This window comes from Curcuma longa, chromosome 2 (assembly GCF_044706935.1).
Source record: "Curcuma longa cultivar G26 ecotype Majalengka, Jawa Barat chromosome 2, ITB_CL_G26_1.1, whole genome shotgun sequence".
Taxonomy (NCBI): domain Eukaryota; kingdom Viridiplantae; phylum Streptophyta; class Magnoliopsida; order Zingiberales; family Zingiberaceae; genus Curcuma; species Curcuma longa.
The window spans coordinates 3,478,406-3,504,733 of NC_133862.1; the positions used below are offsets into that span (position 1 = coordinate 3,478,406).

Below are 26,328 nucleotides of genomic sequence, written 5' to 3' on the forward strand. Positions count from 1 at the left end.
GAATTTGTTCGTTTATTAGGTATCGTGGTTTCCTTGCAAATATATATTGAGTTTTTTTTTACATTTTCTTATATATTTATGGATTAAGAAATCAATGCTTGAGAGGCACACTCAACTCCATCTAGGAGTGTGCCTCTCAAGCATTTTCTGTTCTTATATATTCATTTTTTTAAAGTTTATGTAATTAAAAAAAAAGAAAAATGAATCAATTTAATTTTTAAGAAAAATTAGTATATTGTTTTAATGAGGGAACTTATTTTCTGTTCTTATTTAAAAAAAATGAGAAAAAGAAATCTTCGACAAAAAAAAATATATGAAATTCACCATCTCAACAGTTTTATACGTTAAATTTTTATGATCCTTGTGAGAAAGTAAATCAAAAAATTATAGTTGACCATGAAAAAAATGTATTATCTCAGTTTTGTCAAAATTTAATTCTTATTTATTTTAATAACTCTATTATATTATAATCAATTTTCAAAATATCAGAGAAAGAAACAAAATCATTATGTGAGAGAAGTGAAGGACATGGGAATACTGACGAAAGAAAGCGAAAAAGATACGAAATCATTAATGACTATAAATGTACATATTTTTGAGAGCTCAATAAAAAAATTAATTAAATTTTAAAAAATAAAAGATACAATTAAAAAATCTACATTAAATAAAATTAAAATAATCTAAATTTAAAAATAAATATTTTTAAAAATAATTTAAAATTAAAAGTGGACTTTTAAAAAAATAATTAATATAATTAATATTAAAATATTAAAAATTACGTTGGGGTTTATATCTTGATTCGACACTAATACGGTAAATAAAAAGCAAAATGCGAATAGTAGAACTATATAAGGCATTTTGACAAATATTATCCAGTGAAATAGAAACAATAGAATTATAGGTGTGCATTGAAAAACAAATAAAACTCTGAGGGCGGATTAACACAAAGTTTACCATTAAGTGGGACCCACGTTGTGGCCTAGATATTTACCAAATACGTAAGCAGGTACGGGTGGGAGATATCGTACGGGGACGGATTCTTGCTTCGCTTGCCTACGAATCGGCTAATCTTTCCCCTTTCTCGTCCATCCTCGACGGCTGGAGACGAGCTCCTCGCCCGAGGATTCACCGCCACCTCGGAATTCCAGTACACGCCCCCGAAGCCAGTTCGTTGGTGGTTGTTGGTCGTTGCTTGCGCAGAAAGAAAGCATTTCTCTTCTTCCAGTAATCAAGGTTTCCATTTTTCCTTTCAGTTTCCCTTTGGGTGGATTGTGCTCGACGAATAACGGGAGAGGTAAATAGGAACTATAGAGCGTAGATTTTAAGATCCTATGATTCACAAATTATACTCTTCGCGCTAGCAAAAGATAGAAGTTTGGGTTTCAAAATATTTTCGGAGGGACGGATGAATCCCATCATTGTTGCAAATTTAGCAAATTTCGATGTGAGGGTTTTCGTTTGCAGAAGTTTGGACGCTATGGCTGGATTGAAATCTTCATGCTCGGAGATTGACCTTGATCGTCCCAACATTGAGGAGTACCTTACGACGGAGACAATTCGTGAAGTTCCAAAGAAGCTCCATTTGTATTCTCTTCCTATCAATTATGTCTTTTTTATTATTTGTTTAGAATTTTTGGGGATATGATTAATGGAGTATACTTTCTTCGCTCAGGTCGGACCTTTTAGACATTTCCCCTACCCTCACGGAAGCTGCGGGCGCCATTGTGGATGTCAGTCTCTCTCTCACTTTCTCTCAATCTTGATGGATCTTTGGACTGAGATGACACCGTTGTTTGACATTTCCTTTATACAGTCTTTTGGTGACCACGTAACTTTTCATGGATTATTAACTTTTCTAATTTCATATTGCATGGTAGAAACTGAGGATAAATCATGATAGATGAGTTAGTATCACCTGATCGACAAAGTTATGCTGGCATTACGTCTTTATGTATTATGCAGTGATTTTGTTGTGAGAAATTGTTTTGGTAAATCCTTTATTATTTTCTCATTGAAATTTTCTTGGATATGAGTGGTTGATGTCCTGGTGCTTGGTAAAATCACATATGATTCTCAAAAGCTTAATCCCATCTCTTCTTGTTCAGGATTTGGACTTCATAAATAAGAGATTTATCTATTCCTATTTCATTGGAAGTTGAATCTGCTGGCCATTTGACTTTGCATGATGTATCACATTGTTTGAGCAAGTTTTCTTGTTTTATCAGACCTGTGATGGCTTGTTGCATGGATTAGCTTAACTCATGATATCTACATGCTTTATGTTTTTTTTTAAACTTTGATTTTGAAATTTAGTTTTCTTTCTTGGGCCACAGGACTCTTTCACGCGCTGCTTTAAATCAAATCCTCCAGAACCCTGGAATTGGAATATCTATTTGTTCCCATTGTGGTGCCTGGGAGTAGTTGTTCGATATGGGATTCTCTTTCCAGTAAGGTCTGAATTATTTGTAATTTGATTTGACAAAGCCATTATGAGATGCAACCACTACCATTCACTGTATGATTTTGCATGGTTATGCATAACTAAATTCCTATATAAGTTGAGTAAACTCTTTCAGGTAACTATATCCATATCCACAACACACTTTGTATTAGTGTACCTTGGCAAACTTCTGATATGCCTAGCAGTGACTTATGCATTATGTTCAAGTATAATTCAGATCACTTTGGACAATGAGTCACTTGAGTTTGCTACTTGAATAGAAAAATTAATTGTGCAAGTCAGTTAAATCGCAGTTGTCCTACACATTGGTTGATGTTATAACTTAAGCGGTCACTGTCAACTTGGAAGTACAATCCTTGTCCTATTGTAAGAGTGTCGTTTCCTTTGCATGAAAAAAGGTATATTTAATCATAACAAGTACCACCAAGTCGAATGACTGATATTGTTGTGGTGGTCACTTAGCAACTAAGTTACCACCAAGGCATCTGTAGTGATGCTGGTGAAGATCCAACCATAATGAACTGATTGATATACCAATTATTATGTTTTATTTTAACTCAGCTTTGTGGTTTCTGGACTTAACTGATAATACTTTTTGTCAGATTCACAAGTCATACCCTTTTCAATATGGAACAGGATGATACTGTAGTTTTATTATAATAACAGAATGATATTTTCCACAATCATGTGTCATACACTTCTTTTATTTTATATCATGCAAGTGAAAAGGGTGAAGAAATTACTTATTGTTGAAGAATTCATCCTGTTGTAGAACATATATAATACACACTAGAGACCCTGTAATGAACCTCAGTTTGAGTTTGCCCTTGATTGCTTGATGGGGATGGGGATGGTCGGAATCAGAGATTTGCTTGTTAAGGAAGTGAGATATTGATTGGCTTGACTTCGCAGTGGGGGTCAGTTCAGTCTTAGGGTAGTTCTCATATTCATGAAACTCGCGACTATAGGAATCTGAGAAATGAAACTTGAGGCAGTTCTCATATACTTGAGATACCCCTGTAAGGTTATATTTGTAACGTATGGGAAAGATGGCAAATTGTGAACCTGGCACATGGATTAGATATGGCATGAGTGACTTTCTATGCCTTTACTTCTGGTACAACTAGTTGTCATGCAGTGGCTGGTTGATTTCTTGCATTTAATTGTTGATTTACATTTGACAAGAATTAGACAGCTGCTTGTCTTTCAACACACCATGATCATCATTGATTTAGGTTGCCAATTGATGGTTGCACAAATGTTTGCCCATGTTTTCTTGAGCACCAGTAATGTCTGACTGCCTGCTTAATGCCACATAATATCTTTAACATATTAATTTTTTTTAATGTAATCAAAACTAAAATACAAAACTACCTCTTTGAATTTAAAGATATTTGTCGTTTGCATGGCTTATTCTATACCGGGCATTGCCTGTTTGATTCTAATGAAAATGGTTAATTTATTTGGCATATAGCTCCATATGATACTAGGCTGGTGTGGGGCCAGCAATGTGTAAATACTAGGCTGGTACTTGAGCCTTCAATGTCTCTCATTTATTCTTGTTTACATGTATTATGAGGCTACATCATTAGGCCAACAATATGTTTCATGTATTTGTGTTTCCATACTATGTGGGTATTTGCAGCGGGAATGTGTCTCATGTTTCCACCATTCTTATATATGACTCTTGCTAATAGATGCTACTGATGCTTCTTGCACTAGGTACTATCATTTGTGGTTAACTTTTTAAATTTTGATTCAAAAGAACAATTAAGCAGAATCAGTTAATTAGATCAGATGCTACACGTAGCCTTGTTTCTTTGGAGAAATGGTAAATTAAAAAGGCTGGATATGTAGAAACAATGGCAATATGGAGAGGAGGGATGGAAAGAAAATTATTTCAATTGTCTCCTTGAACGAATGCAAATAAGGATGAAAAATTATTTTCTTCTCTATGATCAGTAGGTATTGATTAACTTTCTGTTCGATATTAGATATCATAACTTACAAAGGATGCATGCTTAAATTCATCTTGTTGGATAACTATCTTCCCTCCTTATTTGTCAAGGGAAACTAGAGAAAAACGATTGATTCTTTGACTTATCTCTGGCTCCCAATCCATAATCTTTCACTCCCAATCAATCATTTGATATATACCTTCAAAGATGCAGTACACCTATATTGCTACTGGGACATAACGAAAATACATCAGTTCTAATTTCAGGAAGCTAGGCTATCTAGTTGGTCTAGGTGTGTGTATATCATTTTATTGCCTTTATTTAGGATTGAGGTGTGTTCTCTTAGTTTGATTTTTCCTCCCTGGTATAAATCAGTATATATATAGCAACTTGTTAAATATCTATGTCTGCTTGATGTACAGTAATGCCCTTGTACAGCCTCCTAACTACACATTTTGCAGAAAACATTAGTCTTTTGGATATTTGGTGTTCCACAAGTAGCTTTAGTTGGCATGTCTTTTTCTTCAATCTAATGTCTTGTATGCTTTGTAGAGTTGGAATTTTGGCTCTGGGATGGATAGTGTTCTTTGCAGCCTTCCTTCCAGTACATTTCCTAATAAGAGGACATGATAAATGGAGACGCAAAATAGAGGTACATTTCTTGTTGTACCTACATTTATCAATTTGATAGTCCAATAACTTCTCTAAGAATAACATAACATATAAGTAAATTTGCTTATGAATACTTATCTTGGCAATCTATCTTCAATTAGCCTAATCTATTCTTCATCATTTATAGCGAACCCCACCTAGTGGGATGAGGCTTGGTTGTTGTTGTTGTTGTATTCTACATCATTTTGTCTGTTTTTGGATCTTTGACTATTTTAATACTTGCAAATTCACATTTTTGGTCACCATGAAGCTTATTTGTTATTTCACCATTCGATTCTTTCTGAATTTGGTGGTATGTTCTTATATTTTTATTCAGTATGTTAATGTATGATTTATGCCTCACATTATATGCATTAGCTGTTCTATGGGTTATGAAAATTCAGAACAAGTGTCTTTTTTTTTTGTTTTTTGTTGATTTTGGATTGTGCACTTCTTTTTCCTATATGAAAATCTGGTAAGTTGTGGAATAAATCCATGGATTGATATATTGCAGGGAGGAAGAAAATAACTTTAGATATAATGCTACAAATTGAGGAGTTTGTGGTCTGTCATTAGGAATAAAACATTGCCGAGCTTCACTTGGATGATGTGGCTGATTGAATCATGAAAATGATGAAGCTAAAGAGTGGTCCTATACCAAAGAGAAGTAGAAGTAAAATAGAAATGTGAAATATTGTGTTCTCATCTTCTGTCTTTTTCTCCTTCCTTTTTGTTAAGATGTGTTGCACACATTGAGAAGGCACTTATATCGACCAAAATTCCTCAGATCAAACAGTTTTGTGAGTCTTTGAGAAAATGGTGTTTCGTGATCAGTTCTTAGCAATGTTTAACGGTTTGCCAGTTTCAGTGGAGGTTGATTGATTGTTAAAGTTTGTTATCCAGTAATTATTTGCCAGTCCCACAACCACAGTGTGTTGATGAGAAGCAGACCTGTTTGCTTTTGATGTTTATATTATGGAGTTATGTCCTGTACTTGGATATTCCATGCATGTTAAAAATCAATGATACCAATGCTACGTGAGGCACTTTACCCTGTTACTCTTTTTCTTACAACAGTTTTATTTAGAAGGATGCAATTTAAGTAGTAATTGGATCAGCTACAAACACTTAATTCTTAACTGATGTTTTCCAACTATCTTAGCTTTTATATCCTTAGTTACTGTGTCCATTCAGTATGTGCTGATCTCTGTTTATGTTATCTGTGCACAGAGGAAACTGGTTGAAATGATGTGCAGTGTTTTTGTTGCTTCATGGACAGGAGTGATCAAATACCATGGACCTCGTCCAAGCATACGTCCCCAGCAGGTTCTTCATGTTCTTTAAGATCTTATAGATATAGACAGTGGTTTTTCATATTCTTTTTAATGGATAATTGGTGCGTTATTTAACAGGTATTTGTTGCCAATCATACTTCTATGATTGATTTCATCATCTTAGAGCAGATGACAGCATTTGCTGTTATCATGCAGAAGCATCCTGGTTGGGTTGGTGAGCTTCTACATTGTTTTTTTACACGACCCTTATTCGTTCTATTAACTGGTTTATGAGTAACAATGGATGCTTGAATTGGTGCTTAGGATTTATCCAGAAGACCATTTTAGAAAGTGTGGGTTGTATCTGGTTCAATCGCACTGAAGCTAAAGATCGTGAAGTTGTTGCTAGGAAGTAAAATTTCCCATCTGATGACGCATTGAGCGAGTTCTGGTTTACTTGTTTGGTTGTTGATCTGTCTCTGAATTTCTAGGTTAAGGGAACACACTCAAGGAGTTGACAACAACCCTCTTCTCATATTCCCTGAAGGAACTTGTGTAAACAACCATTATACTGTTATGTTCAAGAAGGTTAGTATCCAGTGTATAATCCTCCATTTTATATGAATATGATGTCTTCACTTGCTTAGATATGGAGATACACGACCTCGATTCTCTATGCAAAACTTTATTTTCCTCTTGCACTGAAACTTTGACACATATTCACATGTTTGAGTTAAATGAGTAGTAATAGTCTTGCCGTTACCAGCTCATCATTTATTTACATGCCTCTTCACCTTAGCGGTGGTAATCTTTGTAATATATTTGGTGATTGAAGTTAGCTTCTTATACCCTTTATGCATCGTACCATTCCACATTTGAATTACATGTTTCAGCAGTAAAACAAGTTATGAAAAAATACCTATGAGCAGGTTATGATTATCCTTGTTACACAAGAAATGGCCAACAGAATCTTGTATCTCTTTTACATGATTTCTTTTGGTCCCATATATGTTATTATTTATTTAAAAGAGTCGGAAAGGAAGGGATTAACTAGGTAGCACTTTAGATTGAATTAGTTAATCTCAATTATTTAAAGTTTCCACTCTATAGTCTGATAGCTCGAAGAATTCTATTATAATCATATAACTTAGCAAATTATTGAGAAATTATATTTGGTGAATTACAGAACAGGAGTTTCTTTCAGCAGATGTATAGGAACAACGAGATTATGCCTTCTTTAGTTGGAGATGTGCTGGCTAAGAGAACACTGTAGATTAGCTAAGCTGAGTTGAGATTAATTGTGTTTAAGTTTATTCATTTTTTTAGACTTGTTCAACTTTGTTTTTAAAAAACTTATTGAGCTCTAACCAAGCTCGGGGTTTTCCAAGCTTAACTAAAGATATTGTTGTATTTTTTAATATAGTTGTTATAATATGAAATCATAAAATTTAAGATATTAAAAACAATATACACAAATAAATCATATGATAAAAATGCACACGTATTATGTCTTCTGTATGGTTGAATGAAAAATCTACATAAACAAGATTATAATCAAGCTTGAGAGGAGCTGAAAAACAAACTTGTTTCTCAATTGTTCATGAGTTTTGTTGAAGAATGCCAATGAGCTGACTTCACTAGTGTTCAAGCTCTTTACTTTAGATATTTAGTAATATTGAATTAACCTAATGAGCTCTTTTTGAGTCAATTATCAAGATTTTTCACCAACATGCTATTCATTTACCTAATCAGAGTCATTAGGTTACACCCTATTGTTAGTTAAAAATATAGTTACAATATTCTGTTCATGCACTTTCAATTGTAACTCTAAAAGTCTCTTCTGTGCTTCTTTTTTTCATTCTCAAAGAATACCACCAATCCTTACATAGCTTTTTCTTTAATGTTCTTCGTGTTCTTAATGTTTTCCATTACCAAACTAGCATTCAATTTGTTTTTGTTGACAATTGACCTTTATGATCCATTTTCAGGGTGCTTTTGAACTTGGTTGTGCTGTGTGCCCTGTAGCAATCAAGTATAACAAGATTTTTGTGGATGCTTTTTGGAACAGCAAAAAGTAATAAATCTTCTTGTGATAACGTTTCCGCTTTCATATTGTTGTAGCATAATTAAAATGGAATATCTGAATCTATCACTATCCTAACCTTTTGTAAGTTGTGATCATCTTTAAACAGGCAGTCTTTTACGACGCACTTAGCACAGCTTATGACATCATGGGCTGTCGTCTGCGATGTGTGGTACCTGGAACCTCAGTACATACGACCTGGTGAGACTCCTATTGAGTTTGCTGAAAGGTAAAGTTTCTTTTCTGAATATTCATTAGCTGAAATAATTTCATCCTATACCAACTCAAGTAGCTTTTCTGCCTTTTGAATGATCCTACGGAAAAGGGTTCGAGACATGATCTCTGTTCGGGCTGGTCTCAAAAAGGTTCCATGGGATGGCTATCTGAAGTACTTCCGCCCCAGCCCTAAGCTCACAGAACGCAAGTATGAATAGTCATGGGTTTTAAACTTTCAATTAAACTATCTTTCAAATTCTATAAGATCATACTTGGAGTAAACCTATGGATGGCAATTATAGAATTATTTTGAGTTAATCAACATAATAAAATTTCACCTAGAGATCAAAACTCTGGCACAAAACCATCCTTTACACATGGGATTCAAAGTGGATAGTCACTCTGAATGGGAAGACCTCTAGAAGACGTATCTTTTTTTGGGGGGCTGTTAACTCAATTCACCTTCAGCTTTTAGATTTTATGCTCATCATTTATCTACCTTATATTTTCAGATATTTGCAGTCTTTTTTTAACTCGTTGCCTCAATTTTCAGGCAACAGATTTTTGCAGAATCAGTGTTACAGCGTTTGGAGGAAAAATAAAGTACCTTTGTAAATTTACTCTATGGTTTCCATGTTTATAGCGACTTCGACTTGAAAACTCTTGCCTTATACTTCTCCAAATTCCATCAATTCTTTGAAAGTAAAGACCATTGAGATGATGACTATTACAGATTATTGGTGAGTATTAGTTTAGGTAATTCCCTAGATTACTATCAGGTCTTGGCTTAGACAATGTCAAGCAAATGGCAATATGTTTAGACAAATAATGTGTTGACCATAAGATGCATATTGAATCAATCAAATTCAGAATGAGTTGCACAACTTGTAGAGTTTCCATGTGGATGACTTTGTCGACTTGTTGAGCCCATCAAATTAGTTGCTAAATGTTCCTAGACAATTTGTTTATGTTCTTTCATGCAGCACTAAACAAATGTTGATCTCTCTTTTTTTATTACTACACTTCAAAAGAGACTTCAAAGATCAAATGGTGAAAGGTTGCATCTTCAAAACCTGCAGAGATCTCTGGTTTGATTTGAGCTTCGAGTTCTTTTTTGATTGTCTACTTAAGTACACCAATTATGCATTTGGTTTCCAATTTGATCTGTCAATTCGGGTCATATTGAACCATTGTTCCAAAACCGACCCCCCGAACATGATGCTGGCGGCCGATTAGTTGTGAGTAAACCTCTGCACTAGGTTGACGAGATGCTTGCAGTTGATGCCAGCGACAAGGTGAGAGAAGTGGTTCTGGAGTTAACTGTGTAAAGATTGAACCGAAACCTGCTAGCAGCGGTAAAATGTACGATAGGGCTGTGGAAGATGATAAGCATGGAGGTTTGGTTGATGGACGAAGCCAACGGAGATCTACACATGATGATTGATCGATGATGATGGATACATTGATGGAAGAAGCTTGAAAAGTTCAACTTAAATGCCAGTTGAACTATGAAGCAGTCTGAATAATTTGATTGCAAGTTTTCAACCGCCGATAAAGTGCATTCATAGGGACAGTACAATTTTATTGAATTGCAATAGGAACACTACTAGATATAACGTATGCGATATTCTGAAGAACAGCACAATTTTATTAGTAAATTGCAATAGAAACGGCGGCGCGCACGCGTGCAGATGCTATTGAAGCATTTGGCTTCAGAACAGGTCGCAGTTGGCCAGGACGAAGGAGAGCACGTTGGCTTTGAGATCGTAGAGGATGTGCATGTCCTGCTGCTGGTAGTTGCCCAAGATTGATAGGCCGTCCGTTCCGGCGATCGCCGAGCAAAACAATCCTTCCTCTGGATCATATATCATGTACTTATCCCGCTGAAAACGCATGTCGGCGCCGTCGAAGTGGAACACCAGCTCCGGCATTCGGGGAGCTGAGTGCCGGTTCTTCAATGAGAAGCACAGATCGATGCCCAGCCCCGGTGACTCCGCCAACGGCAACCGCGCCTGCTTGATCAACTCTTTCCTAAGTATGTCGTACCCGGGCTGGTTCAACACTGTGAGGAAGGTGCCGGAGTCGATGATCGTCCCGTTGGAGCCGTCGGGATTCAGCTGGAAGGCGCTCGGTGGAATCGGAAGCCGAGTCCCGCCCAACGAGATTCCGATCAAGGAGATGTAGTAAAAGGTGGGGCGTATGGGGTTGGAGATAAACGGCGTGCTCCCAATTGAGCCTCCGCCTCCTCTTTTTCCTCCTCCCAGGCTCGCCTTGGTACCCAAGAAGAGATGGCTGGCGGCGGAGCTATTAATCGAGGTGAAACAGTAGGAGAATCTGGGGTGATTCAGCTGCGCCGGCAACGATAATCGGCCTCGGCCCATGCCGACGATGCCGGTGGAGTTCGACAGCGTGCCGTTGTTCCAAAACCCACATCCGAATATGACGCCGGCGATCGACGACCGATCGCCAAAACGGAGCGTCTCCGTCGCGAGTAAGCCTCTGCTATGAGTGTCGTCCCCGTATCTGGCCAAGTAGAGGCACAGGTCGCCTTGGGAGGAAGCGCAACCACTGAGGATCGAACTGTTAGCACTGCAGAAGGGGTTGGAACAAGGGATCCGGGAGAAGGAGGAGGACTCGGAGGAATCGTAGAAGGGGGTGGGCTGAGGGATTCTCTCGAAGCTGGGGAGGCACTGCGTCCAAATGAGGTCGCTGCCGGTGTCGAGGATGGCGGTGACGGGGAGCGCCGGGGAACCAATGCCGAAGCTGACGAGGTACTCCAATTCACCACCGAAGCTGACAGGAGCCACGACGTTGCGCTTGGCCTCGATGGCCCTCTTCCGGGAGTAGCTCCGGCGGACGGCGCGTTGGATTCGCTCCGCCAAGGTGAGGGAAGCGCCGGCGGCGGAGTCTACGTGGGTGAGAGTGAGTCGAAACCCGTCGCCGGAGGTAGAAGAGGCAAGAGGATTCTCAACCAACAGAAGCATGATAAAGAAGAGGTAGAGCACGTTAGCCATGGCGACCTAACCCGAAGAAGAAGAAGATGATGATGATTCAGCTAATTGTTTAAGTCGCGATCGAGCGAAGATCATAAAGATAGATGCAGTTAAAATTGAGTAAATGCAGTTTGACAGCTAGATTGTTCGTAAGAAATTCGTAAAAAATTATAATTGATCGAAAAAAATATTACCTCCATTTTATCAAAATTCGACACCTCAGTACATCTATTCTGTAATAATCAACTAATTATATTATATGATAGTGACGTGTCAATATATATGATACAACAAGATTGTTTTTTTTCTGAGACATATATATTTGTTTATCATTTGATGTTTCATGTTTGTCTTCTTAAGCAAAAATCAACGGGTGTCCTTTATTCATCAGAATGGGGCATTTAAAAAATTTTTTTTATTGAAAGTCGCTCCACCCCTATTAGCTCCGTGTAAAATTACAAAGCTACCTCAAAAATATTTCAACCGATTTTGATTTTTTGGTTAGTCGATTTCAAATTTAACCCCTCGGTCGGTCAATTGTTTCGTGTGAGTACGATAAATCCATATTATATAACTACAATTTTATAATTATTATAATATAGATATTATTAAATATGAGATAATTAATATTATAATAATTATGATTTAATATCTATGAATATTATATGAACATATCAAATTTATATTATAGCAGTTATAAAATTGTAAATGTCATAATATAAAATATTATTGAACATGTCAAATTTACATTATATTTGTTATGAAATTGTAAAGACATGCTAAATTAGTCCGATCAACTTATCAGAATTTAAATTTAAAATTGACATATCAAAAAAATTAAAATTGGTCGAATAATATACTTAAGAGTACTTATGTAATTTTATAAAAGAAACTCATTAGGTTAGATGGCTTTTTGATAAAAAATATTAAAAAAGAAGCGCTCATTTCAATAAAATTTATCTTTGTTTTTCCGTTCATGATTGAGTTAGTTCCAATTATTAATGTGATTATTTTTGCAATGATCAAGTACACATGCCGAGAGGACCTACTATTATATGATTACAAAAGAGGTCCTTTTTTCTAAATCATCAAAAACATGCTTTTGATTTATCATCACAGTATCCCAGGGCCCTTGATAACAAATTTTTCGTTCATATATACCCACTAAATCATTGCACCCTCACGCAATCATCCAAAATATTTTGACCAAAAGTCAAGATGGCTAACTTAATTGTTGCCTGTTATGTTTGTTGTCCCACCTAATGAAATTCTTGAGGCTCTCGACGACACTAAACTGCAAAGAAATGTAGCAGCAATCTTTGAAATATCTTATCGTTTAGATAGATTTTTTACATCATTAATAGAGTTCTATTGTTTTTGCTTATCTCATACCTAATCAATTTTGGTAGTCTTATGCTCATGCTAGTAGATGTTGAGGATGCCATAGGATCTGAATATTATTATTATTATTTTTTATAATTTTTATTTTTTAAATTATATTTAAAATTTTTAGTATTTAGAATATTTTTTTAATTTTTATATTTATTTTGAGTTTGTTTAATAATTTTAAGATTTGAAATTTATTAAAAAAATTTACTTTCTGTAAGAATTTTTTTTATTAGGATTTTGAATCTATATAAGCATCTTGTTAGTTGATGTTTAAGGAGAAATTTTTGATTTACTTTCTTTATAAGCAGGGGCGGAGCTAGGATCTTCGTTAAGTGTAGGCAATAGTGTAATATAATTGAAAAGACAGTCCGATGAATTATTTTACAATCGTTCTTTTCAGTCTTCATATTGAAACCTTTGTACAATAGTTTAATTGTCAACTGTTAGAAATATATTTTTCTTTACATAAACAATAAAACTATTATTCATCCAATTATCACCCATTTGATTGCGTAATCTGTCTTTCACAATTATCATAACAACAAACACTCTCTCTACAATCGTAGTCGCAACAAGCGGGGCAGTGGCTGTGTCGCTACTTGGCAGGGCAGCGGCTACGTCGCTACTTGGTGGGGCAGTGGCAGCTTGGGAGGCTGCCACATCGCGCAACCGCGTCACTGTCTTATATCTTTTTCGCTGAACAGGAAAAAAATTTAGAATCGTTATTGAGCAGAATTCCTTACTTGCCGCAGAGAGTGAATTAAGAAGATGAACATGAAGTTTGGATTTATGATAAAAAAATTAAATCAGTTAATAAGATTAATATGTTTAATTAATTAATATATAGATATAATGACATTAATAATTTTTTTATTTGTAAAACAAAAAATGATATCGAAAATATTAATGTTGTGTTTAAATTTACAACTTTGCAAGTGGACCAACATAGGAAGGGATGGAGGTACCAATGTTCTCGCTCGAGGGCGGCATCCTCATGTACTCCAAGATTCAACTGCGAGATCCGACTTGAATCCCTCTGGGTTGAGGCGTCCACCTCATCGGTAGTGCCGCCGCCAATTATACTAGGTGTCGAAAGGTCTGAAACCCAGTTCGCATCGTTCATCTTATGGTGAGCATAAGATGTTTGATCGATGACGTTAGATCTCAAATTTCGCTACAAAATTTTTACAAAGTAGCAAAAAGCTTCTCTTCCATATATTATTTTTTATCATTCAATTTATGTTGATATTAATGTTTTTATTATTTGAATTTGATCTCCAAGTGGTTTTAGACGACATGAATTTTCATTAATTAAAATTGATTATCAATGATCTAACGATTCAAGTTCATTATTGTACTCAATTGTTTGGGCGGATCCATATAACCATCTTATTAGTTGATATTTAAGGAGAAATTTTTAGTTTAATAATATTTTTGACAATACCGTTTATTTCCCTATCTTCTGGTATTAATTCTTCCGAATTAATAAGTTTTAAAAAATTGATTTTCGACGTTCGCGGTCGATTAACGGAATCAATATTACTTGCAGGATAATCTATATCCTGTTCGACATCAGTTAGTATCAAAGCTTATAAAAAAATGATAAGTCTCAGTTAGTTCCATAGACTATCTCTAGGGTGACCGACTCGGTCCTACGGAAGTTTCCCACCGGCCACTAGGGTAAATCAGGAAGTGCACGCAGCGGCCAGCTCAGACGCCCAGCATCCTTTGATTGCGCTCCCCATTTGAAGGAAAATTCCTGCAAATACGCCGTAGCTGGGGATCGAACCACAAATGAATGGGTGACAACCTGGATGTCCTACCACAGCACCATTGCCCCGGGGACTAGTATCAAACCTTATAAGATATGATGGATGGGTCGTCGTGGTCATGATCGTGATTGTGACAGGTAAGTTTTGGCTGAGGAAACCTCGTACTATGATCGTAGTACCTAAGACAAGGTTCTTGATCTATAGAGAAAAATTACAAAATTAACTCAGCGTCTAGCGACGTGAGATCTTGAAGATCGTAAATTCCCTTATGCTAATTATGATTTCGCCTTTCGAAACTCTTATCACAATCGCAGAAATTGTGGTCGAGAGGAATGATACAGAGATGTCAGATTTCTAGTTGATCTTCTTGAATTTTTTAGTATGTTTCAAAATGAGAGATTTCTAGTTGATTTTCTTGAATTTTCTAGTATGTTTCAAAATGAGAAATTTATTGATTAGCTTAACGAAGTGAAAATAATTTTTTATTGATCATCATCAAACTCACTGGTCGAGCATCAACGTGATGGGAGCAGCTACAGTGATCACGTGGTAGACATAACCAAGTCAAAATAACTGAATAAAAAAAATTAAAAAATTATTTTCTTCTCTTTCATTGCACTCTTCTGCAAAAAGGTGGAATCTACCACCTTAGCGACCCCACACGGTCGGCCCCATGACCATCTGTGAGGAAGTAAATCGAGAAACTGCAGTTGATCACGACGCAGGAAGGTATTGCCTGACTTCGTCAGGTATGTGTCGTAACCAACTCAGCTATGTGTCGGGAGCCTCTTTCATTGTACTCAAACTTTGTTTCAGGGACAACTACATTTCATCATGGAGGATGATTGTTTCAACATTCGAAATGGCTTGGATGAATTCGAAGATGAATTAGAGGAGGACTTTGACTTAGAGGAGCATGATAATAAGAAGATGAACGAAATATTCATGGATGATTATTATGATACTGAAGATATCAATTATGAATTTGAAAGCCAAAGGAAGACTGCCCTTTTAAATATGAAAACAAGCAGATTAATATATTTTCTTAATTTTTTTTTATATACAAGAAACTTACCAAAATTGACAGACCGTATTCCAAGAATCATGAAATGTTCAAGATGGTGATTGAACTTATGCTTCAGTTTCCAAGAACCAAACTCGGGACAATATTTATTTTCTTCATTTGCCAACCCCGACGTAAGCAATCCAGAAGTGAACTTACATATATATGGGGTCCAACATAAATAATGCTGTTGCGAGAATTGTTGTTTATGATCGTGTTCATCAAGTACCTATACCACAAATGACCAATCTAAATGATTCTATATATTTCTGTTGATTCTTCAAACTATGTTAGTTCCATAAATCCGCAGTTTGCTGTCCCAGCACAGTATTATCTACAGTAGTATGTATCTACGTTTGTTTATGGAAAGTGGAAGCAGTCGTGGGGCACAAGCTAAGACTTCCCTCAACTTAACTCTGTTGCCGTTTTTTAGAGCATTAATTGTACCATGGTTTCTTAATTATGTTATGCAGACATTGGGCTTATTGTTGATGGTGATATTCCTGACGAGTTGGGTTCATCGGATGATTGGTGTGATATGGGAAGACTAGATGGTTTTGGTAGTGATGGAAGCTCTTCTGCACATGTAGAATCTGTCATCTCAGCGGCCTCACACGATCAATTTCACAGTCATTTATAAAGAGGTAAATCAAAAAATTACAGTTGATTACGAGGTGATGGAGGCTCTTCTGCAAAAGGTGGAATCCGCCACCTTAGCGGCTTCACATGGTCGGTCCCACGACCATCTATGAGGAAGTAAATCGAAAAATTACAATATAAGAACGTTGTGCAAGGACAATGGCCATTGTGTATGAACAACATTAAAAACCATTAGGCATTTTGATGGTACGACGCATTTTACTGTCCTGTTGGACAGAGCAGATATAGAATGAGGCACAGATTACTATTACTTTAAAGGTCTTAATGAAAGGATCTATCGAATGTGGAAGCATGTGTCTGAATTATATGAGAGAATGTAATACGTGTTATATTAGAGGATAGTGCAGAAGAGAAATTTGTTGAAGATTAGAAAAGATTTGAACATATGATTTTTTCAACCTATGGATACAAAAGTCCAACGATTGTTAATAAATTTTATTGAATTAATGTCAAATGATCTTCTTTCTTTTGAACTACCATCTAATATTATTCTAAATTTAAAAATGAGTTCTTTCAACTCGAAATGATTAGTACAGGAGGACTTGGAGATTATTATTATTATTTTAATTATTTTTGACTTTTGTTGATATTTAGAGTATTTTTGATAATTTTTATTATTTTATTTTCTTTTTATTTTGAGTCCATTTAGAAATTTAAAAATTTAAAGTTTGTTAAGAATTTCCGATTCCTTGACTTTTGAATGTGTTCTGAAAGCTGTCTTTTGAATGTCCAATTCCTTGACTCTGAGATGGTGGTATCTTGATCTTAAATCAATCTTGGAACAGATGCAAGTACCCTTGAATTGATCAAAGAGATCGTTGATATATGGAATAAGATATTTATTCTTTATAGTTACCGTATTCAGTTGTCTATAATCGATACAGAGTCTCATCGTACCATTTTTTTAACAAAAATAATTGGAGCACCCCAAGGGGATACACTTGGTCGAATGAAACTCTTGTCCAGTAATTCTCGAAACTGAACTTTTAACTCTGGTGTCATCTGATATGGTGCTTTAAAAATTAGAGTTGTATTGAGCCGTAATTCAATAGCAAAGTTTGTCTGACATATGGGAGGTAACCGAGGTAGTTCATTAGGAAATACATCGATAAATTCTCTGACCACACGAATCTTGGATAGTAACTTCGCATCAGGGACATCCATGCTGGTCATAGATAAGAGATAGCCTATGCAACTTGTAGACAACAATTTATAAGCCTGTAATATTGAGATGAGAGACAAACTTTGGTTCGAACATCGATGAATTTCCAAGGAAGTTGTCCAAGAGGATTGAAACTCACGACTTTTGCTTGACAATCAACTGAGACATTATTTTCAGACAACCAATCCATTCATAGAATAATATCAAATTCTGACATTTTCAGGATTAATAAAGCTACCACTAGAGAGTGTCCATCAAATTCCAAAGGACACTCTTTAATGCCCTTGTCTACTGCTAACACTTCTCCTGATGGTATGGATACGACTAGACTAAATGGTTGTGATGTTGGTTGTTTTCCTATCTTAATCACAAATTCAGAGAGATAAAAGAATGTATACTAGCAGTATCACTCAATAGATATGTTAAGAAGCTATAAACAAAAATGATACCTTTGATAACTGATTTATCGACTCATCGTGCATCCTCATTAGTCATCGCATAAACGCGTCCGGTAGCAAGCTCCTGGGATGAGGCTCCTGAGGGTACATGCTACAACTGAACTAAATTGGGATAGTGTGAAAAGAATACTTCTCTATCTCAAAGGTACTATTCTACATAGTCTTCTTCTATATTGTCAATCTTCGAGAGACTTATATGCCTATAGTGATACGGATTTGGACAAGCTCTCGTAAAAATAAATGTTCTATTAGTGGGTATGCAATATTTCTTGGATGAAACTTTATCTCATAGAATTCGAAAATGCAACTTACAGTATCTTATTTAAGCACTGAGGCAGAACATAAAGCTATAACCAATACGTCTGAAATTATTTGGCTTTAATCGCTTTTTCAGAACTTCATCTTACATCACATGTTGCATCAAATATTTGATGTGATAATATTCGGAGCAACATATCTTAGAGCAAATCTAGTATTTTATGCTCGTACAAAATATATGAAAATTGATTTTCATTTTGTTCGAGAATGTGTACAACTCAACAGTTATTTGTCTCTTATATTTTTGCAGATGATTAACCTACTAAGATCTTTACTAAATCATTATCTAAGCAACGTTTCCCTAAACTAACAAGCAAACTCAATGTCAAAAATCTCTCTTTGAGTTTGGGGGGGGGGTAGGGTTAAAGGATTCGGGTTTAAAATCCGAAATACCCGTTAGGAATCCAATAGCCACCCGCGACGCCGTTTCCCCCTTTCTGCTCGCAAAACCGATGCCTCCCCTCTCCTGAAACAGCTACTCCGTTTCTGCTTTCGCCCGAAAACGCACGCTGCCTCTCCTCCTCCTTCTTCTTCTTCTTTCTGTGCCGCGACCCATCCTCTTCTTCCCATTGTCGCGACCCCCCCCTTCGCTTCGTCGCCTACAGCCAGGGAATCCGGCCGTGATTTTCTTCTTCCCCTGTCGAGCTCGCAATCAGGACGTTCCTTTGTCGCAATCTCCTATCACCGCCGATCGAAAACTGCTCGTGATCGGGGCTCGCAAACGAGGGAACCCTAAGCGTCGCTGCATTTTTTTGCCCCCAGCCGTGATAACTCCCTATTTCGCGTCTCCTCCTCTCTGTTTCCCTTCAATCGTGGCGAGCACCGGTGTCTACTCGAGATCGAGGACGTTGACGAAGGGAGGAGCTCCGAAGCCACGCCGGCAAAAACTGTGGTCGCACAACAACACCGATTGTGAATTGGGATCGTGCATGATCAGCGCTCGATCGAGTGGAAGAGGTAAGGTTTCGGCCTAGCTTTCAATTTATGCGAGTTTCTGGAGCCTGATTCCATGTTTTTAGGAGTTTAGGGCTGGGATTGTGAACGGATTTGTTAGGAATCGTGGATCGAGCCGGGGCAGCCGGTGGGTTTCTGATCGGATCTAGGTCGCCGGAGCCGGAGCAATGAGGTAAGCCACAGAACTCGAGTTCTTTTTCTTCCATCATGGTATTAGGGTTCGGATTTGGATTCTTAATCGGGAATGGATTCGGTTGGGGTTCAGTCCGGTCAAACATGGGTTTGACTAGGATTCTTGAGAAAGGATTAGGGTTAATTGGGGTTGGTTAGGGCTAGTCAATTCAATGTTGACCAGTAACCTATTTATCCATGTAATTAGGGATAGGTTTAGAATATCTAATTCGATTTAAAGCAGGAATTGGATTGGTGCTTGAATCTCTTGGGTTTGATATGGATATGCTCTTGATAAAAAATGGTTAGATTTGTTGGGTGGATTGGTTAAATATGGGTTGAGGGTAGTTCAATTAATTAGTTAATATAACTAATTAGTTTATTGGATAAGTGGTGTTATTTGGATCCAATTAGATTCTAGTGTTGAGCAAACCATGGTTGAATTAGTTTAACTCTGGGTTATGTTAATTTGGATGAGGTTAAACTAACCTTAAAATCGACTAGGATTTTTTTTAATAGGAAAAAATATATATATATATCGTTGTATTTAGGAATGTATTTATTCTAATTTCAGGACATTGAACCGGAGGTTCTTTGCTGATACGGACTACTTTCGAAAGGCAGGTATCTCGATCGGCTTATCTCTTTAGATATGTCATTTTGATGTGTATGATTTTGCTATGACTAGTAGTAATTTTTATGTTTTTATATTTGCCCTGGTATATCACTACTTAGTATATGTTGTATGTCATTTTTACCTGTTATTGGTTTAGGTTCCATATTACCTTGATACTTGCCATATTTAGATATGCTCATCAGAGTAGTATCATGTTGTTCCTTACTGGGCATTGATTAGCTACTAGATATACCTTGCATTGTATACCTGGACATAGGATACTAAGGTAATTTGATATGCCCAAATTGATACGTATTATATGGAGGCATTAATTAGTAGGTTTGCACGCATTAGTGTCATGCACCATCCTTGCATGATTGCATACTAGCAATCATCGGCTCCTATGTAGTCTGAGCCCGTCGCCAGTTACATGATCTGCATACATTGCCATTCATGGGTTAGTGGTACATCAGGAGGGTGTGTGCAGTTGCTTTGTCAGGGCTCCGCTTGACCGCTCAGGGGTAATGGTGCCGCAGCGTGGAAGCATTACAGGGATCCCTCCTCCTTATTGTGAGATGAGGAGATGAGAGTTTTGCTCCCCCATTGATTTGGAGTAGGAGTATAGGTGTACTCCGTCAGTATCCTGTCTACTCGGTCATGCAAGAGCAGTGACGGCAAAATGCACAATTGTCATAGCCCTATCCACTTGACCTCACCATTGTCGGTGATAGTGGCTGACTGGCATCAGGGGTGACCATGTCATTGCATCATGTGCATAATGCATGGATTACATTTATTATTACTTGCTGCATTTTGGTTGCTGCATATATTTGACATGTACATACAGAAGGTCTTATACGTTTGGTTTGGTGACCTTGCATCTATTTGCATGGTTTGTGTCGTTATGTAGAGATAGGTGATTCTGGTATGTACAGCTCTTATATTGTTTCAATTTTGCATTTCTTACTATCCTCTCAGGAGACTGTATTAGCATGATTATTACTGCTAGGGATAGCTTATTATACATGTCTGCTAGATATCCACTGAGTTCATTGAACTCATCTCGTTGATTTTATCCTTTTTAGGTTGAAGTCTGTCTAGAGAGTCGCGCTGTTAGTCCCTTGTCGAGATGACTTCGATAAATTTTGGTTTTGATTATGATATCAGTAATTATGTTTCAAGACTTGTTCTAGATCACGTGGATTTGCGTATATGTGTTTTGATTTTTGATGTACTTGTTATATATGTTGTCATGTATGGATGGTGGTCGTGTAGGCTTTATTGTTGCCATGTACTTATGATATATATGTATTCAGGGAAATGACAATTGTTACAGGGAAGATGCTGTCGAAATTTTCGGACAACCGTCTCCTGAGGCGTGACACTTTTCTTTTGCAATATGTCAATTGATAATTCTTTATTAATTAGTCAATCGACCAGAGCACCTTAATACCTCTATAAATTGCACCTCTCATGAATAAATCATTAAATCAAGAAGTTTTATTTCTTTATATATTTTTTCTAGCTCGGTTACCCTTGTCTAACCCTTCTGCCCACGGTTGGAGCCACGTTATAAGTTACTCAGGTTATAGTCTGGGGGCTTGACAGCGCAAAAGTTTGAATTTACGGATGAGAGAAATTTTTTTTTAAGAGAACGAAGAAGACAACTCGGGTTGTCGCGTCGGCGTACGTAGTCCATCATCAGAGATCAGCTAGGATAAATCATCCGGGCTGGCTCCGTAGGGGTGTAATCGAACCGAGCCAAGTCGAACAGTAAGAGGCTAGAGCTCGATTCATTTTTCCTAAGCTCGAGTTCGATTCGAGCTTTAATTCTTAAGCTCGAGCTTGGCTCGTAATGAAATTAAATAGTTCGCGAACGGCTCGAAAACGGCTCGTTTTAAAGTTAAACGAATTCTAGTTCGAGCTTGGTTCGAAAATAGCTTGTTTAAAAGTTAAATGAGCTTAGTTCGAGCTTGGCTCGTTAATATATAATATTTATAATTCATGTAATATATATATATATATATATATATATATATATTCGTGAATCTCTTAACAAACACGTTTGTGAGCCTTTAAACGAACATGTTCGCGAACACGTTCGTGAGCCTTTAAACGAACATGTTCGCGAGCTCACGAATCAAATACTGTTAAGTTCGAGCTCGGTTCGATAATACATTCGAGCTCGAAATCAGGCTCGAGCTCGACTTGTTAACTTAATCGAACGAACTCAAATGAATTTTTTTTCGAGCCGAGACTCGAATAGCTCGTGAGCAGCTTGGCTCGTTTACACTCCTATGGCTCCGCCATTACTTCCGCCCCAGCACTAAGCTCACAGAATGCAGGTATGAATAGTCTTGGGTTTTAAAATTTCAATGAAATTGTCTTTCTAATTTCATTGAAATTAGAAAGAGCATGAAGAGCTGCGATGGGGCAGTGGAAGATGAGCATGAAGAGCACATCAGCCATGGCAGCCGGTCTCGATGCAAAGATTGCTATCTAAATTTCTTGGAGGTTCGATCGGTTGCATGGACGAAGCCAACGAAGATATACACATAGTGATCGATCGACGATGATGGATACATGGAGGAAGAAAGAAAAGTGCCAGTTGAACTATAAAGCAATCTGAAGGAATATGATATATAGTACAATTATATTGAATTGCAATAGGAACACTAGATATAACGTATGCGATATTCTGAAGAACAGCACAATTTTATTAGTAAATTGCAATAGAAACGGCGGCGCGCACGCATGAAGATGCTATCGAAGCATTTAGCTTCAGAAGCGGTCGCAGTTGGCCGGGACGAAGGAGAGCACGTTGGCTTTGAGATCGTAGAGGATGTGCATGTCCTGCTGCTGGTAGTTCCCGAAGATTGATAGGCCGTCCGTTCCGGCGATCGCCGAGCAAAACAATCCCTCCTCCGGATCATATATCATGTACTTATCCCGCTGAAAACGCATGTCGGCGCCGTCTAAGTGGAACACCAGCTCCGGCATTCGGGGAGCTGAGTGCCGGTTCTTCAATGAGAAGCACAGATCGATGCCCAGCCCCGGTGACTCCGCCAACGGCAACCGCGCCTGCTTGATCAACTCTTTCCTAAGTATGTCGTACCCGGGCTGGTTCAACACTGTCAGGAAGGTGCCGGAGTCGATGATCGTCCCGTTGGAGCCGTCGGGATTCAACTGGAAGGCGCTCGGTGGAATCGGAAGCCGAGTCCCGCCCAACGAGATTCCGATCAAGGAGAGGTAGTAAAAGGAGGGGCCTATGGGGTTGGAGATAAACGGCGTGCTCCCAATTGAGCCTCCGCCTCCTCTTTTTCCTCCTCCCAGGCTCGCCTTGGTACCCAAGAAGAGATGGCTGGCGGCGGAGCTATTAATCGAGGTGAAACAGTGGGAGAATCTGGGATGATTCAGCTGCGCCGGCAACGAGAATCGGCCTCGGCCCATGCCGACGATGCCGGTGGAGTTCGACAGCGTGCCGTTGTTCCAAAACCCGCACCCGAATATGACGCCGGCGATCGACGAGCCATCGCCAAAACGGAGCGTCTCCGTCGCGAGTAAGCCTCTGCTATGAGTGTCGTCCCCGTATCTGGCCCAGTAGAGGCACAGGTCGCCTTGGGAGGAAGCGCAAGCACTGAGGATCGAACTGTTATCACTGCAGAAGGGGTTGGAGCAGGGGATCCGGGAGAAGGAGGAGGACTCGGAGGAATCGTAGAAGGGGCTCGGCTGCGGGATGCTCTCGAAGCAGGGGATGCACTGCGTCCAAATGAGGTCGCTGCCGGTGTCGAGGATGGCGGTGACGGGGAGCGCCGGGGAACCAATGCCGAAGCTGACGAGGTACTCCAATTCACCGCCGTAGCTGACAGGAGCCACGACGTTGCGCTTGGCCTCGATAGCCCTTTTCCGGGAGTAGCTCCGGCGGACGGCGCGTTGGATTCGCTCCGCCAAGGTGAGGGAAGCGCCGGCGGCGGAGTCCACGTGGGTGAGAGTGAGTCGAAACCCGTCGCCTGAGGTGGAAGAGGCAAGAGGATTCTCAACCAACAGAAGCATGATAAAGAAGAGGTAGAGCACGTTAGCCATGGCGACCTTAACCCGAAGAAGAAGAAGATGATGATGATTGCAGCTAATTGTTTAAGTCGAGAGCGATATATATATAGTGATCATAAATCTCGATTACTCATAGAATTGCAGTTAGAATTGAGTAAATGCAGTTTGACTGATTGAATCATGCAGATGAAACAAAACAATCGATTTCATAAGTTGAAATTCGTAAAAAATTATAATTGATCTTTAGGAAAAAAATATTTATCAAAACTCGCATGCACCTCAGTATATCTATTCTGTAATAATCAACTAATGTTATTCGATTCCTCCCTTTCAACCTCCTAATATATAACAACTTGCGGAGTGTTGATACGTCAGTATCAGTTTAATCAAAGGATCATTCTGTGATGAAGACTCTCCAACTACTTGACGTGTCAATATATATGACTTCTCTTACAACAAGATTGTTTTTTTTCCAACTTTGTTGGATGAGACATATATATTTGTTTATCATTTGATGTTTCATGTTTGTCTTTTTAAGCAAAAATCAACGGGTGTCCTTTATTCATCAGAATGGGGCATTTTTAAAAAAATTTTTTTTATTGAAAGTCGCTCCACCCCTATTAGCTCCGTGTAAAATTACAAAGCTACCTCAAATATATTTCAACCGATTTTGATTTTTTGGTTAGAGCATCAGCAATGCCGTGTTAAAAGGTGTTCAAAAAGGCGTTATAACGCCTCGGATGAACGGCGGCCGTGTTGCGGCGCGTTAAAAGTTTTTAACGCGTTCAGAGTCTTGAACGCGTTTTAACGAATATGGTGGGCTCAATTGATATATTAAATTAATTTTTATTTTTATTAAAATTTTTTACGTAGTTTTTAGGAGGTAGTCGATCAGCTGGTCGACCACGATGTGGTGGTCGATCAGCTGATCGACCACGTATCTGGTGGTCGATCAGCTAGTCGACCAATGGTCGACCACCATGATGGTCGTTGACCCTTTAGCCGTTGGATTTGTGGATTGAGCCGTTGGATTTCAGAAAATAGCCGTTGGATTTCAGATGGGGAGAGGGAGGGTGGAGTTGAAGCGGATCGAGAACAAGGTAAACCGGCAGGTGACGTTCTCGAAGCGGCGATCGGGGCTGCTGAAGAAGGCTCACGAGATCTCCGTCCTCTGCGACGCGCAGGTAGGCCTCCTCATCTTCTCGCCCAAAGGCAAGCTCTACGAGTACTCCACCAACGCCAGGTGAGTTTAAATTAATTCGGTTTCGAATCGTTACGGAGGGATTCGATCAAGTTGGAACGAGTCAATAGTTTTTAATTCCTTGTAGCATGGAAAAGATTGTCAAACGTTATCGTCTCCATTCATTTGTGGAAACTGGCATACCAGTAGCAGCAGATTCTGTGTCGCAGGTGAGTTACTGATTGGTGTAGAAATGCGAATTTGCGTTAAAAGAAGACGAAAATGATGAACCATATTTGATCGCGCATGGTGTTGTGTACAGATGAATTGGAGGCATGAGTGCGGAAAGTTGAAGGATAAGATGGAGGCTCTGCAAATAAGACAGATGTATGGAGATGTTAAGGGTTTTGCTTTTTAGTTTCTCGTTTGATTCAGTAGTTTCTCGTTTGATTTAGTATTAACGTTAAATGTGTTGTGGGGTGAAAAATGTAACATGTTATAACGCAGATGTGGCAGTGGACCCCAGCGTTTTGATGAGATGGAGGTGTTATAACGCCTTTAGCGTTGCAGATGCTCTTAGTCAATTTCAAATTTAACCCCTCGGTCGGTCAATTGTTTTGTGTGAGTACGATAAATCCATATTATATAACTACAAATTTATAATTATTATAATATAGATATTATTAAATATGAGATAATTAATATTATAATAATTATGATTTAATATCTATGAATATTATATGAACATATCAAATTTATATTATAACAGTTATAAAATTGTAAGTGTCATAATATAAAATATTATTGAACATGTCAAATTTACATTATATTAGTTATGAAATTGTAAAGACATGCTAAATTAGTCCGATCAACTTATCAGAATTTAAATTTAAAATTGA

At 38.0% G+C, this 26,328-nt stretch overlaps 4 protein-coding genes and 1 long non-coding RNA gene across 6 annotated transcripts; 3 read left to right on the forward strand and 2 right to left on the reverse strand.

Moving 5' to 3' along the window:
• The first annotated feature begins 1,028 nt into the window (after window positions 1–1,028).
• On the forward strand, window positions 1,029–9,521 carry LOC141821110 (glycerol-3-phosphate acyltransferase 9-like). 2 transcript variants are annotated; one of them, XM_074708483.1, is made up of 13 exons: window positions 1,029–1,294; window positions 1,465–1,584; window positions 1,673–1,730; window positions 2,334–2,452; window positions 4,972–5,071; window positions 6,301–6,396; window positions 6,483–6,579; window positions 6,669–6,756; window positions 6,836–6,932; window positions 8,333–8,418; window positions 8,537–8,656; window positions 8,753–8,851; window positions 9,197–9,521. In XM_074708483.1, the coding sequence occupies exons 2-13, from the start codon at window positions 1,478–1,480 to the stop codon at window positions 9,243–9,245; spliced, it is 1,116 nt and encodes a 371-aa protein (XP_074564584.1). In that variant the 5' UTR covers window positions 1,029–1,294; window positions 1,465–1,477; the 3' UTR covers window positions 9,246–9,521. The 2 variants fall into 2 exon arrangements, with proteins under 2 accessions (XP_074564584.1, XP_074564583.1); XM_074708482.1 differs by having other exon boundaries at window positions 1,029–1,233.
• Window positions 9,522–10,145: 624 nt separating this feature from the next.
• LOC141822343 (aspartic proteinase nepenthesin-1-like) lies at window positions 10,146–11,682 on the reverse strand. The gene has a single exon (XM_074709786.1). The coding sequence runs from the start codon at window positions 11,655–11,657 to the stop codon at window positions 10,356–10,358; it is 1,302 nt and encodes a 433-aa protein (XP_074565887.1). The 5' UTR covers window positions 11,658–11,682; the 3' UTR covers window positions 10,146–10,355.
• Window positions 11,683–18,981: 7,299 nt separating this feature from the next.
• LOC141816481 (uncharacterized) lies at window positions 18,982–21,440 on the forward strand. Its single transcript, XR_012600700.1, has 4 exons — window positions 18,982–19,415; window positions 19,486–19,584; window positions 20,158–20,203; window positions 21,285–21,440. It is a non-coding gene; the product is annotated as an uncharacterized LOC141816481 (long non-coding RNA).
• Window positions 21,441–22,845: 1,405 nt separating this feature from the next.
• Window positions 22,846–24,310, reverse strand: LOC141822222 (aspartic proteinase nepenthesin-1-like). The gene has a single exon (XM_074709660.1). The coding sequence runs from the start codon at window positions 24,280–24,282 to the stop codon at window positions 22,981–22,983; it is 1,302 nt and encodes a 433-aa protein (XP_074565761.1). The 5' UTR covers window positions 24,283–24,310; the 3' UTR covers window positions 22,846–22,980.
• Window positions 24,311–25,307: 997 nt separating this feature from the next.
• On the forward strand, window positions 25,308–25,939 carry LOC141815711 (MADS-box transcription factor 15-like). The gene is made up of 3 exons (XM_074703656.1): window positions 25,308–25,492; window positions 25,578–25,659; window positions 25,752–25,939. The coding sequence occupies exons 1-3, from the start codon at window positions 25,308–25,310 to the stop codon at window positions 25,845–25,847; spliced, it is 363 nt and encodes a 120-aa protein (XP_074559757.1). The 3' UTR covers window positions 25,848–25,939.
• Window positions 25,940–26,328: the final 389 nt, after the last annotated feature.

Bases quoted from the DNA above. Each gene is read 5' to 3' on its own strand.
- LOC141822343 (XM_074709786.1), bottom strand. From the start codon at position 11,657: ATGGCTAACGTGCTCTACCTCTTCTTTATCATGCTTCTGTTGGTTGAG.
- LOC141821110 (XM_074708483.1), top strand. From the start codon at position 1,478: ATGGCTGGATTGAAATCTTCATGCTCGGAGATTGACCTTGATCGTCCC. The intron at 6,933-8,332 runs GTTAGTATCCAG...ATCCATTTTCAG, and splicing joins ATACTGTTATGTTCAAGAAG to GGTGCTTTTGAACTTGGTTG. The intron at 8,852-9,196 runs GTATGAATAGTC...CTCAATTTTCAG, and splicing joins CCTAAGCTCACAGAACGCAA to GCAACAGATTTTTGCAGAAT.
- LOC141815711 (XM_074703656.1), top strand. From the start codon at position 25,308: ATGGGGAGAGGGAGGGTGGAGTTGAAGCGGATCGAGAACAAGGTAAAC. The intron at 25,493-25,577 runs GTGAGTTTAAAT...AATTCCTTGTAG, and splicing joins GAGTACTCCACCAACGCCAG to CATGGAAAAGATTGTCAAAC. The intron at 25,660-25,751 runs GTGAGTTACTGA...TGTTGTGTACAG, and splicing joins CAGCAGATTCTGTGTCGCAG to ATGAATTGGAGGCATGAGTG.
- LOC141822222 (XM_074709660.1), bottom strand. From the start codon at position 24,282: ATGGCTAACGTGCTCTACCTCTTCTTTATCATGCTTCTGTTGGTTGAG.